The sequence below is a fragment of the Cynocephalus volans genome, chromosome 11 (genome assembly GCF_027409185.1).
Source record: "Cynocephalus volans isolate mCynVol1 chromosome 11, mCynVol1.pri, whole genome shotgun sequence".
Classification (NCBI taxonomy): Eukaryota; Metazoa; Chordata; class Mammalia; order Dermoptera; family Cynocephalidae; genus Cynocephalus; species Cynocephalus volans.
Genome location: NC_084470.1, coordinates 85,538,758 through 85,552,640, shown reverse-complemented (window position 1 = coordinate 85,552,640; position 13,883 = coordinate 85,538,758). Strand labels below are relative to the sequence as shown.

Sequence of the window (13,883 nt, the reverse complement as noted above, 5' to 3'; positions counted from 1 at the left end):
TCATCACACCTGGATACACTGCAGAACAGCAAGAACAAATGTCATTCCTAGCAGGTTCACATCCACTTGTCCAATATGTTGACACATACTGGTGTGCTAACTAAGGTCATAAATATGTTTGCAAGGGGAAACAGCATGGGCTTTAGCTCAGCACACTTTGGAAACAACAGGAAAAAAAAGCTCTAATAATTGTTTACTTTAACTTGAATATTTTGCAGTATTGAATATTTTATCTCAACACAGAGAAATACTGCTTTGTAATGAAGAATATGCTAATTGTCCTGATTTGATCATCACATGTTGTACACAGGTACCAAGAAAGTACATCTAACCCTCTTTTGTTAGTGAGACAATGTTAGTCAAAATACATATACTTTAACTAATGCACATGCAGTACTGTTGTTGACAGCTATGCTAATTAATGTATTCCCGAGGCAATGGCTTCAAGTAAAAAGCATGATGAAATATTACTGTGCAAGGACTAGATCCTGCAATTAATAGCTTCTATTACTTTCCAGTAAGTTTCTCATTCTCAGGACACTAGTGGAGAGAATTCCCACATTGATTGCACCCAGCCTGGAACTGAGATCATGTCATGCTCAAGCCAGTTGTTGACATAACAGACCTCATACTATCATTCCACATTGGGAATAAAACTAAATCTTCTTCTCCGTTTTTCTCTTCTTTCCCTCCACCCTCTTCCTCCTCCTCCCCTTCCTCTTCTTTTCTTCCTCCTTCTTCTCCTCCTCCTCTTTCTTCATAACCACCTCCACAACCACCATATATTATAAATAAAATTATGATTCTGCCTCTTTGTTATTACACCATTGTAAAAAGTGCTGAGTAGATTTCCAACAAACTTTGAGGGCATACTATGGGTAATGTGATTTAAAATATGATTAATGAACTTTCAGAAGGAGAGAATAGATCTGGGGTTACTAGAGGTGGGAAAGGGGGAGGAGGAGAGAGGGTGGATAGTGAGAAATTGGTTAATGGACACAGAACAGCTAGTTAGGAAAAATACGTTTCATTGATGTACAGTCGAGCTAGGCATCTATAATTAACATTAATATACTGCATATTATCAAATGGCTGGAAGAGATATTGAATGTCCTCAACACAAAGAAATATTGTTTTGTAATGATGAATATGCTAATTTTCATGCTTGATAATCACACATTGTATATAGGTATTGATATTCAACTCTGTACCCCACAAATATGTATAATCAATTACATTTCAATAAAAATAAATAAATAAAATTTCCATTAAAAGCTCAAAAAAAAAAAAAAAAGGTCAACAAGATATATGAAGAATAAACTTTGAGAAATTCTTCAGGATGCCTCAAAACACATTCTTCCAAAGAGTTGAAACTAAGATATGCCAGAGTAACTGCCAATGGAGAGAGAAAAGCCATACATAATAAGACCTGTCATATATAAAAAATAAACATTGATTTCAAGTGCAAGAAAGAACCACATCAAAAATCACAACGGCAAAGGTGATTATTTGTGATGAAGATGTTTCTCACATGGCCTTCTCTATATAGTATTTTCTTGGGAAGGGGTTGACAAACATTTTCTGTAAAGAGCCAGATAATAAATATTTTAAATTTTGTGAGACAAGGGTTTTGTTAAAAAAATTTGCCTCTGCAGCTATAGCATGAAAGTTGTCATAGGCAATACACAAAGGAATGAGTGTGACTGTGTTCCAATAAAACTTTATTGATGGACACTGAAATATGAACTTCAAATAATTTTCATGTGCTATGAAATACTGATATTCTTCTTTTATTTCTTTCAACTAAAATCATTCTTAGCCCATGGGCTGTACAAAATCAGAAAACTGTCAGGATTTGCCCAACAAGCTATAGTCTGCTGACCTCTGCTCTAGGATGAACAGCAGTCAAGATCTGTTACTTAATGATGGGTAATGACTCTTCCCTGAAAATGAAGAGGATACTGTTAAGGACAATAAAAGAAGCAACAACCACCTCTGTCATGGACTGAATACTGATAATTTGTGTAAATTGTGATGTTGGCATTATTACTCCACTTGTAGGTGACAAAATAAGGGTTGGAGAGTGAAATAACCTACCCAAGGCCACAAAGCTAATATGGGAGTATATACATGTCTGGACTATTTCAAAGATCATGTTTATTCTATTATGCTAAATGGTTTCTCTTAGAAATAAATAATTTGAATATGCTTAGAACTTTCTCCCAGACTACTTTGTCTCTTGGTGAGCATATTCATTGGAGAGGTATGCATGTAACTAAAAGTAAAGGAATTTTGTTTCTCGTTACCCATCCCAGAGAATGTAATTTAACTGAAATGGTAGTTGTAGCAAAATATCCAGGAGCTGTGGGATACACACTACCTGCTAATAGAAAAGGAACTTTATTTTGGAAAACCTATTGCCTTAATAGCTCACCAAAGGAATCGGAGATTGTAAAGATAAGGGAAAATTTATTAGCTTGTCTGAACTTCATAGGCTGATATGACTGCTTTTTAAGTTTAAGTGTTCAGTTTTCCCTTGAGCAACAAAGATGTGAGAAGATGATTTACTTTGTTCTTGGGCATAATGTAAACACATATCTACACACACATGCGCACACACGCGCACGCGCACGCACGCACACGCGCGCGCGCACACACACACACACACTCTCACCATCACCCTCACAGGGTATGCCTGATTTTTCATGAAGTATACACATAAAATAGTGAACCTGTAGAACTTTTATGTATGTGCTAGAGGTAGGGAAGGAGGTATGGATTACTCCCTGTCTCTATAGAAACACTGAATTCTCACAGTGGTGTATAGAATAGAATAAGTAGAAGGAAGTAGGGCCAAAGCATTGCATTAAAAATGCAGTCTTCTTACATCAGTTTCTCCACCATCAATCCCAGAGTGGATTTCAGAGAGTTTAATCCATTCTGACCTTCCGAAACACTATCCTCCTGCAGATTCATCCCTCTCTAGTATCCATGCCCTCCCTCCCAAGTCTCTTTCTTCTGTAAGGAATAGTAAAGGGCCAGTAAAAAGCAGATGGTCTCCAGCAAGGTGCAGACCAATGGGTTGGGGCAACAGTCATAATAAGAAGAATGGCAAGATTCCTCTTCACTGGGGAAGAGATGCAGTTCTGTGAGAGTGGGGCATTCATGTCAAGCCAAAAAGATCCCTCTACTATCCAGATGTTCCATTATGTGCCTGCCTAGGGAGGTGGCATCCAAGGTACTGATGTTATAACTGCAGTGAGGATTGTTTTTCTAATGTCAGAGAGCTGAGAGCTGCCGTATTTCAAGAAACTACTTGGGATGTGACAATGAGAATGTCAGTGGCAACTTTAATGGACTGGAATTTAGATATACTTCCCCATTTTCTGTGCATAGTTTTAGGGTCTGGGTTGGTTCCAATGAGGATGGAAATGCAACGTCTTCACCAAACTCACAAGAATTGGATAGAGCTTTGGAGTCAAAACTACGTTGTTTTAAAGAAATAAAGAAATAAAGGTTTACATACTGCTGTTACTTGCTTATGTCTGCAAGCTCAGAACTCTCTGTTATGTTAAACTTCCAGTCTCAGTTGTGAATGATTTACGATGTAGACCACAGGTGCTACAGTGGACCTCAGTAGGGATATATCACCTCATCTTGGCCCTGCTCCTTAGCTTAATAGTTCCCGGACTGCCAAATTTAAGTGTTTTTAATGCTAACCCTGACTAGTAGCTGGTCCATGAAATGCTTAGCTCACTGGCTTGGGCTCAGAAAATGGCTTCAGGCATTCCCAGTGGGGTTACAAAGGCCCACAGAGGGAGCTAAGTCTGATAAACACTTCATTAGGTGAAGGTGAGTTTACTGAAAATCTTCCTGCTTGTAACTGAATGGGACTATTCATGCCCTAACCTTGTTGAAGGGTAAACCTTGCTAGATGGTTCTTCATTATCAAGGTGCCTGCACTCATCTGCTGTTTTAATAAATGTGGGCTCAAGTTAAGGGCCTTGTTCAATACAGGAATCACATACCACTCCAGAGCAAAGTCCCTGTCCCCCCACCAAAAACAGGCAGCTGTGTGCATATGATATATTTCTCTCTGTGAGTATATACACATATGCAATTATTTTAATTCAATGCATTTGGGGTGATAAAATACAGCTTGGGTAATAAGTAATTGGCTGGTGCTGAGCCTGGCACAACTCATACCTTTCACACCAAATGTGAAATCAATTTCTTTGATCCTTGGGTGGAGGGTGGTGCCTGTGGACCTTTTAATTTGGCTTGATGGCAAACGTTGTTGGGGAAAAAAACCCTATACGGTCCAGAGGAAAATACTGAGGGAACAGCTATTTCTCTCAATAGGTAGAAACAAGCAGATTATTTTTTTAAAGGCACTGTTCAAAGCACAACTGCAATAAATAAGTTTACAATGCCTTCAAAATCTGTATACCACATTTTTATATTTGAATAACCTATCAAAGCAGTTACAGGTTTTTATTTTATTTTCAGTGTTTTTTGAATCCCATCCAAATACAAGAACCAAGATTTTTTGTTCAAGTAAGAGCAAATATGTCATTATTTATGTTAATAGCTAAAGATTCCAAGGTTTGGGAAAAACCATGTGACCTGATTTCTATCCCTGCTGTGAAGTTAACTTATTATCACCAATTCTGAGCAAGTCACACCCCTGCCTCTTTGGGTCTTATATTCTCTGTTTGTAAAATGAATTGTTGACAAAATAAGTGCTGAGTTTTTTTTTCCTGCTTTAACATTTGATGGTTTGCTTCTCCTTAATGACTCGATAAAGACAACTTTATCAAATTGCCACACTTTTGCCACTTGCATACAATTGCAAAAAATTGCTTATCCAACTTAGAGTGAAATTAAAGGCACAGTTACATGTTTACTATTGTCTATCAGGTATTGCACATTCAAATGTGTACAGAAAACAGAGGCTAGCATGTATGTGGGTAAAGTAGATGAGAAACAAATGATGGAAACTTTGGGAAACCAAGGAGTACACTCCCTGTCTATAGAAGCAATGTCTTAGGCTATTGGTGCCATGCAGGAATGTAAGTCCACTGTTTCTATATCATCAATTAGACCTCCTAATATTTAGAAGATTAAAATTCTGTATGGGCAAACATTGTTAAGCTAAAGAAAAATCATGGTTCCCTCTTTAAGATCTATCCTTTTCCCAGAGGAGGTCATGCCCACCTGTGGCTTCATTAATACTTCTATTCTAAGAACTCCCAAATCTAAATCGCTAGCTGGGCTCTCACTCCTAAACCTCAGGTCATATATTTAATGGCCTCCTAGGCATCTCCACTTGGACACTATAAATTTTTATAGGCTACAATTTGTACACTGTTGGCTTTCTCCCACAGCATTCAGGGATCCAAATGTGGGCATGGTAAAAGTGGGCAGAGGCTAGTGTAAACTAAAATTGGCTTATAGAAAATAATGGGGAAGTCCACAAGAGAGGATATTATAGTCAGACTTTACATGCAATTAGAGTACAGGACTTAGAATTTGGGGGCATCACAGCTTTAGTGAAAAGTTGTTAAAACACAAACTATCAAGAGAAAAGGGTAGAACACACAAACACACACACACACACACACACACACACACAAATGGTAACTATGTAGAGGTGATACACATACTAATTAGATTGATTATGGTGATCATTTCACAATGCACACACATACCAAAACATCAAATTATAGAATTTAAATACATATAATTTTTACATGTAAATAATGACTCAATAAAGCTGTTGAGAGAGAGAGAGAGAGAGAGACACAGAGACAGAGACAGAGAGAGAGAGAGAGAACAGAGATTTGGAGCTGAGGAATGGATGGAGAAACCAGGGATGTATAGATGTGTAGCCTGGAGGAGATGGGGTGTGTGTGTTGGGGGTTGTGGGTGGAGTGAGTGAATACATTGGTCAATACATTTAAATATTTGCTATGTATCCTCTCTTATACTGTTAGAAGCATTAGACTAAACATGTATGGTTCCAGGGGGCAGAGATACAAACAAAAAGTAAAAGCTGAAAGGAGGTAGATTTGGACTGATGCTGGAAAGGTGTCCCATTATCAGGCTGCCTGCATCACATATATTATCAGCTTCCCCTACAGCGCTCGTCTTTTTTAACAAATGTGCTCTCAAGTTAAGGGCCTTGTTCAATAAAAGGAATCACGTACCACTCCAGAGCAAATACTTTATACTTCATTCAACAACAAGGGATATAATTTTCTGTATAAGATACAGTTCTTTTTGGGTGTAGTTACATTTGCAATTATTTTAATTCCACGCCTGTTGGGACTAAAATACAGTTTGGGTAATTGAGAATTGGCTGATACATTGACTCTAAATCAAAATCAGGTTAGTCTATGGTTTTCTCCTGCCCCAAATCACAGAGTGTAATATTGCTAACTGAGGTTGGAAACTGGGATAGAAATGCAACTGTGAAGAGTTCACTTATGTAAACTAAAACCACCACTACCTGCTTTAAGACTCTATAATTCCTTTAGGATGTGATTTAAATAACAAAGCATTCAAACAGAGGGAAAACAAGGATGTAATCTAGCAAGGAAAAAACAGATAAGTTTCATGCTTTAACTGGAAAAAACAAAAACCAAAAAAACCTGATTAAACAAAAAACAAAAGTAGTTAGATTTTCTCATTTAAATCAATGCCAGGACCTATGAAGCTTACTTGAGTTTTTAACCTTAAAATTGTTTGCATAATTGTCAAAACAGCCACAGTTTTTAAAAAAGCCCTTCAATTTTTTTAAGGTGTTTTCTCAATACCAAAAGCTGCTAAATCGTATGGGACAGTGCTACTTCCTAAATTGAAATAAAACTAGATGCAAGAATGTGGGGGAAGAATTATACCGTTTCCATTGGTTTCCTCAGAGATTTTTACGTATTGTTGTATTTTAGGATGATCTGTAACATTTTTATCACAAATTGAAGCAAACAGAAAGTGGAGTAGGACACCTCAAGTATTTGACCTCATTACTTCTCAAATCTTGATGCTGAAGTTACTTCTCTTTAAATGTTTTCTTTAGTTCTTCAGCAAAAGTTGACAAGCTCTTTTATCCCCATTACTTGACCCTGGTAAAGATGATTCATGGTGTGGACATTTTTAGGTTAAAGACCAGGTGGTAGATAATGTACATACAAGGAAAAGATGGCAGATTAATATCACTGATGTTCATGTATATATCAATGGCCAGCGCTAACTGCCATGCAAAGAAAGAGCTAATCACTACATGAATGTAGTTTTCATTTCACAAGTATGTATAGCTAACCTTTCTGTTCCACAAGTTCAAACAAGTACAGATTATCACACTAATCCCTGAACAAGGCACTGGCCTGGCTAGTTAGGTACATTTTCTTCTCTGTCCCTCCCAATTCATCTTGTCTGAGCACTCCTTATCCTTCTTTTACTGTTTTAATTGTACGATGACATGTTCATACAGATAACAAAGTCACATGGGTAATAAATTTATGTTAAAATTAGTTTAGTTATGACTATTGAAAAGGACTAAAAGTTAAAAATTATACAAGTAATTTAAAAAATAATTTAGAAGGAACAGTATTCCTAAGTGAAGAGAAAAACATTTATTCCTAAAACAAAATTAGCTGATTACTATTGTTTAGTTAAATCTAGGTACAATTTTGTCCAACTTGTTCAGGGTCCTTGCTTGTCCCATACCTTATGCTAAGATGTCTAAAGCTCCTTCCTCATCAGACCTTCAAATGCAAGGATCCAGCATCAGACGCCACTGTAGGTCACACTGGGAAATAAATGGGCAAAACTGGTCCGTGGGGTCTGCCTCTACCAAAAACATATCGGAAAACCATTTGTACCACTTTGTACAATTTCTCCTTTTTTTGTTCCTAGCAGCTGGGCTGCGCAACCCATTGATTCTGTACTGCCCTAGCTGTCCCGGATTCTCAGCTGCAATGCTTCAGTTGGGCTAGCCTATTTTGCTCTTTTTTCTCTTTCCTTTGTCTTCAGTGGGATTCATTCATCTTCCTCAACCCTTGAAGCCTTGCTAAATGATCAACTTTCAAATCCCTAATTCATAGGGAGTGCTAATGGATGTTAATGGCTTCCCCAAGTATTTAAATTTTAAATGGAGACTCCTATAGGTACACTGGAAACCAACGGAATAAATATTTAATGGTGTGAATTGCAGGAAAAGTGATGAGAGACATTTTAGAGCTGTGTTCCCCTCCACTAGTCTTCATCAAATTAAAGCCTTCCTTTAAGGTGGATCCTATAAATAATATACAAAGTCTGGATAAGAAAATAGTTCTCAAATTTGAGTGTGCTTAAGAGTCATCTTGGGGAATTTCTTAAAAAGGCAGCCTTAAGGACCTATCCCCAGAGACCTTGTTATAGTAGGTTTAATGTGGAGTCCAGAAATCTGTTTATAAACAGTAACACAAGTGATTGTAAGCAAGTGGTCCTGAAAGAACACTTTAAGAAATATTTGCCACCTGAAAGGTTATTGAAATATTACTAGTCAAGGATCAGAACACAAGAGCTAGATCAGCCACTTAACTTGTATCTCTCTGTTTGTGTGTGTTTATTATTACTTCGCTGGGTTCCTGTAAGGAATAAACAAATTAATTCTATACCATTGTTAATTATCATTAGCATCATCACCATATGTGTATTTCCTCATATAATCTTCAGTATGTGGACATGTGTTCAGAGAGACCAACAGAATTATATTCAAGAATAAGCATGTAATTATATTCCTATCATTAAAAATTAATATCAAGAAGATCACATAATCAACAAAACTTTCAATAGAAGTTGCTGAGACTGTCCGTGTGTGTGTGTGTGTGTGTGTGTGTGTGTGTGTACATGAGAGATATGTGCATTTGTACAGAGTCTATCAATCTTGTCTTGACGGTTTTTTCAAGTCTGCAGCCTTATCTTTATTTTTACTCCACTCAATCTCTTCTTGTCATTTTCCCTTTCTGTTTGAAAATAACTACACCCATGTCTGCAAAGCATCATCTTTCTATTCCATTTCTTGTTGTTAAAGATCTTGTGACACTCTGGGAGATAGACGTACTATAAAAATAATGGTGGTGGATTGTTTTGACTTATATAGAATCTAAGAAGAGAAAATGTCCCCACACAGAAAAGTGACAAGACAGACCTCAATCCTTCTGAATGATGGGGTCAGTGATTGGTATGGCTGTCCCAGCCTCTCCTTTAGTTGCACAGCATGTCAAATGCACACTTGGATGCTGGCAGCAGAAGAAAAACCACCTTGTGAAGGATAAGAGCAAAATTTGTTGTTGCTAAAGGCCTGTCTCTGAAATAAAACAGGGAAGATTAGGCACTTTTGCTGAATTAAGTGAAAACTAACAATGGCCTAAAGGCAGGCCCTTGGAAATGAACCCATGATATATAATAAGACACAGAGTGCAATTTTCAATACTTAGGAGTTTGATCCCCTTACCTTTCAATCTAGATCTTCTATTAACCAATTCCAGGTACTCAAACAGAACTACTCTGAATTTTCTGTACACTTTATGCATTTTGCCTCAGTGCTTTTTACTCACTTAAAATGCCTTTGTTTGCTTCTAGCCTAGTTTACATCCAAATTCTAACTACTCTTTAAAGGAGGGGGTTGTGGAAGTTGAACCCAGCCACAACCAGGTTAAAGAGCACACCAAAAACACCATTTTCATGCAGGTAGCCTACCACAGCCACTGCAATTGCCATGGCTGCCACAAAAGCAGCTAGTCTCTATGGCAGCAGTCACAGCCCCATACAGATGGCGTGCCAGACTCTCTACTTCATTGACAAGGACAGGCACCAGCAAGCAGAGACCAAAAAAATAAAATAAATAAAATAAATAAAAAAATAAAAGAAGAGCACAAAACACGCTTCAGAGTAATGGAAGAAGCATCTGATTTATGTTAATAGGGGAGGATTTGATCACACCTCTCAGTACTGGACAGGTCATCTAGGCAACAAACCAACAGAGGAACAGTTAATCTGTCAAATGGAAAGAACAAATCTATGGTTATTAGAGGGGGTAGGGGAAATGGGGGAGGAGGGGGAAGAGGAAAGATTGGATAAGGGACATAAAGAATAGTATGATTTGTAATAATGAATATGTTAATAAAAAATAAATTTAAAAAAAAGATGTCCTTGATCTCTCCAGCCCACAGGTCAAGGTCACAGCTAGAATTGCCTTGAGGGCAATTTATTCTAAAATTCTTATTTATTCTAAAATGAGATCTTATTTATTCTAAAAGTCTCAGTATCTGTAGACAGTAGGGACTCATCTTCCTTTAATCTGTACCTTATTTTCCTATTTTCCTACAACATTCATCAATAGCTTTGTACCTAGTAGAGGATTTATAAATATTTGTGAACAGATAAAAATTCAAAAGAACAAACACAACAATATTAAGTAAACATCTTAAAAATATCCCATTCTTTGTTCACTCAAAATAGGGGAATTTTTTTGTTCTCTAAATATCTGGGTAAAAAAAATATTCTTCTCATTCTTTCCCAAAATATAAGGAAGTTTTCAGTTACAACAATGGACATATTTTTTGACCAGTCTAGCAATTCAACGATATTTCAGAGTGAAGCAAATTTGTGGCAACAAAGAATAAAAATTGCAAATTCACTTAAGTGAGCTTCTATAAAATCACCCACCATCAATATTGAGTGATTACTGGAAAAATATTTTAATACATATAATATGTTTGTATACAAGGGTATGTCAAAAAGTTCATGGAAAGATCTATATTACTTTTTAATTCTATTTTTCCAAAAACTATTTGAAGCACCCTTGTGGACACACACACACACACACACACACACACAGTCATGCACCCCATAATGATATTTCAGTCAACAACAGACTGCATATACAATGATGGTCTCAAAAAATTATAATGGAGCTGAAAAATTTTTATTACTTAGCAACATTGTAGCTGTGGTTAAGTCACAGCACAAATACTTTATATTTTTATAAATCTAGTGTAGCCAAAGTGTACAGTGTTTATAAAAGTCTATAGTAGTGTGCAGTAATGTCCTAGGCCTTCACCTTCACTCACCACTCACTCAGACTCACCCAGAGCAACTTCCAGTCCTGCAAGCTCCATTCGTGGAAAAAGTTCCCTGTACAGGTGTATCATTTTAATCTTTTCTACCACATTTTTTACTGTACCTTTTCAATGTCTAGATATGATTAGATACACAAATCCTTTCCATTGTGTTACAATTCCCTACTGTATTTAGTACAGTAACATATTGTACAGAATTGCAGCCTACGAGCAATAGGCTATATTTATAGCCTAGGTGTGTAGTAGGCTATACCATCTGGGTTTGTGTAAGTACATTATTACTTTTTTTTTTTGGACCGGTAAGGGGATTGCAACCCTTGGCATGGTGTGGTCCACACCATGCTCAGCCAGTGAGCGCACTGGCCATCCCTATATAGGATCTGAACCCACAGCCTTGGCGCTACCAGCACTGCACTCTCCTGAGTGAGCCACGGGGCCGTCCCGTGTAAGTACATTTTGTGATGATCACACAACAACGTATCTCTCAGAATGCATCCCTGTTGTTAAGCAATATATATGACTAGGTGACTGTGTGTGTGTGTTGTATAGTGTGTGTACACAAATATACACAAAATATACACTCACGTACACAAACATAGGGGTGAGTATATAATTAAGTTCATCCTGTGTTGGAAAAAGTACAACTTATATATTTAGATATTTAGAGTGAGGCCCTGTATTAGTCAGGGTTGTCTAGAGAGACAGAACCAATAGGATATGTATATAGATGAGAGAGGATTCATTAGGGGAATTGGATCATGTGATTGTGAAGGCTGAGGAGTCCCACTATAGGCTGTCTGCAAACAGGATGCTGGTAGTGTGGCTTAGTCCATGTTTGGAACCCTCAGAACCAGGGAAACTGATGGTGTGATTCTCAGTTCAAAGCCAGAGGCCTGAGAGCTGGGGGTGCTGCTAGTGTAACTCCTGGAAGCCAAAGGCTGAAGAGTCGCAAGTTTGGATGTCCACAGACAGGAGAGAAGAGTGTATTCCAGCTCCAGCACAGAGAGAGATTCATCCTTTCCTTCATTTCTGTTCTCTCTGGGCCCCAGCAGATTGGATGGTGCCTGCCTATACTGAGCGCATTTCCTTCCCACCTAGTCCACTCAGGCCTGCAAGCTAATCTCTTCTAAAACCAGCCTCATAGACACACCCAAAGAGAAAAACCTGCTTCAACAGGTTTTAGATATGTGTTAATCTAATCAAGTTGATACCTAAAATTAACCATCACATGCTCTAGGGGAAGATACATAATTCAGGATGTAAGGCCAGTGAGTAGCATCTATTTGTTACTGGATCACTAGCCATATAAATTCTGGGGTCTCTCTACCTTCCTCTCAACCTTCTCAGTCAGCTCCTGACCCTGCTGCCATGGCAGGTGATTGCAGAGCCCATGTGTCCTTGCACAGGTGAGACCATACATCCTCCAGGGGTGCATGACTGGGAGATGAAAAAAAACACTTAGAAATTCAATGTCATGACTCAGTAAGCTAATCTCTGTTTTGAACTTCTTTCTAGGCCATAACATACATACCATGCTTTTGGCAATTAATAGCATCCTGCTCCATGGTATTATTAGAAATGTTATCTGAGATTGTTATTAAATTATACAGTTATGTCTTATCTCTTCAACCAAATTATAAAATCCTTGAGTGGAAGACCTTATTTTGCACTTTTTCCCATTACCCTGAATATTTAATACAAGGCTCTCCCCACATTAGGGTGTAAATAACCTTTAAAACTCTAGCTGTGTTGTCTAAAACCATTCCTTGCACATTTTATACTAGCCATAAGATATATCCCACTTTCTTTACAACATATACAAGTTCAAATCTGTTTTCCAGATCATAAAAGTAATGTATCCATGATAGAAAATCTGCAAAACAGAATATATACAGAAAAAAATGGAAAGCCCTTGTAAACATACCATCCAAATATTATGTTAACACATTAGTGTACTACTGTTATTGCCCTTTTTCCCCCTGGGTATAATTTTATGTTTTTAAAACTGGTTTTCAACTTTGTATTCATATTTTCATTATATTTATATACACTTTATTCCAAGAATCTGTCCATGTCATTAAATATTCTTCAAAATATGGTTTTCAATGGATACATAGTACTTCATCCTATAGAAATTCCATAATTTATAATCGTTGACCTACAATTATTTGATGAGGCTGTTAATAACATTTGTTAAATATGCTGTGATAAACAATTTTGAACATAAAGAATGTGCACATTTCTGACCATTAAATAGATTCCTAGAAGAAACATTGAGTCTTTTGATGCGTATGGCCAAATTGCTTTCCAAAATGTGTCTACCAATGTGCAATCTTACCAGCAGTGCAGGGAATGCCTGCCTCACTGAGAGACCGAGCACCATTGTGTTTTCCAGCCTTTGACAATTTGATAACACCATATTCATTATGCATCTGACCTTTGTTCATCTTGTTACCTCTTTCCAGAATGCCCTTTCCCCAGTTCTCCATTTGTCCAAAGCTACCTTCGAGGCAGATTTCAAATAATCACATTTCTGAAGGCTTGCCCAGCTTGGCTGATTTGCTTTCTACCTGTTCTCAGAAATGTGTTCATATATCTATTATAGCATGGATTATCGTGCAGCTTATATGATATTCAATTGTATGAGTTTCTCCTCTACTGTCTTATAAATCTTTGAAGGCAGGGATTAGCTTTTGCCTATTTATTCCTTGCTCTCAGAAACTAATAATACAGTGCTAGCAAACATAAGGGACATTC

General features: G+C 37.4%; 1 protein-coding gene across 1 annotated transcript in view; it reads right to left on the bottom strand.

Annotated features, from left to right (window-relative positions):
* The window catches only part of LOC134390134 (contactin-4), a 353,707-nt gene extending 340,092 nt beyond the window's left edge, over nt 1-13,615 (bottom strand). Inside the window, exon 1 of the mRNA XM_063113414.1 lies at nt 13,465-13,615. Within this exon, the coding sequence (XP_062969484.1) occupies nt 13,465-13,615 (151 nt within the window). The remainder of the gene's footprint in view (nt 1-13,464) is intronic.
* Nucleotides 13,616-13,883: the final 268 nt, after the last annotated feature.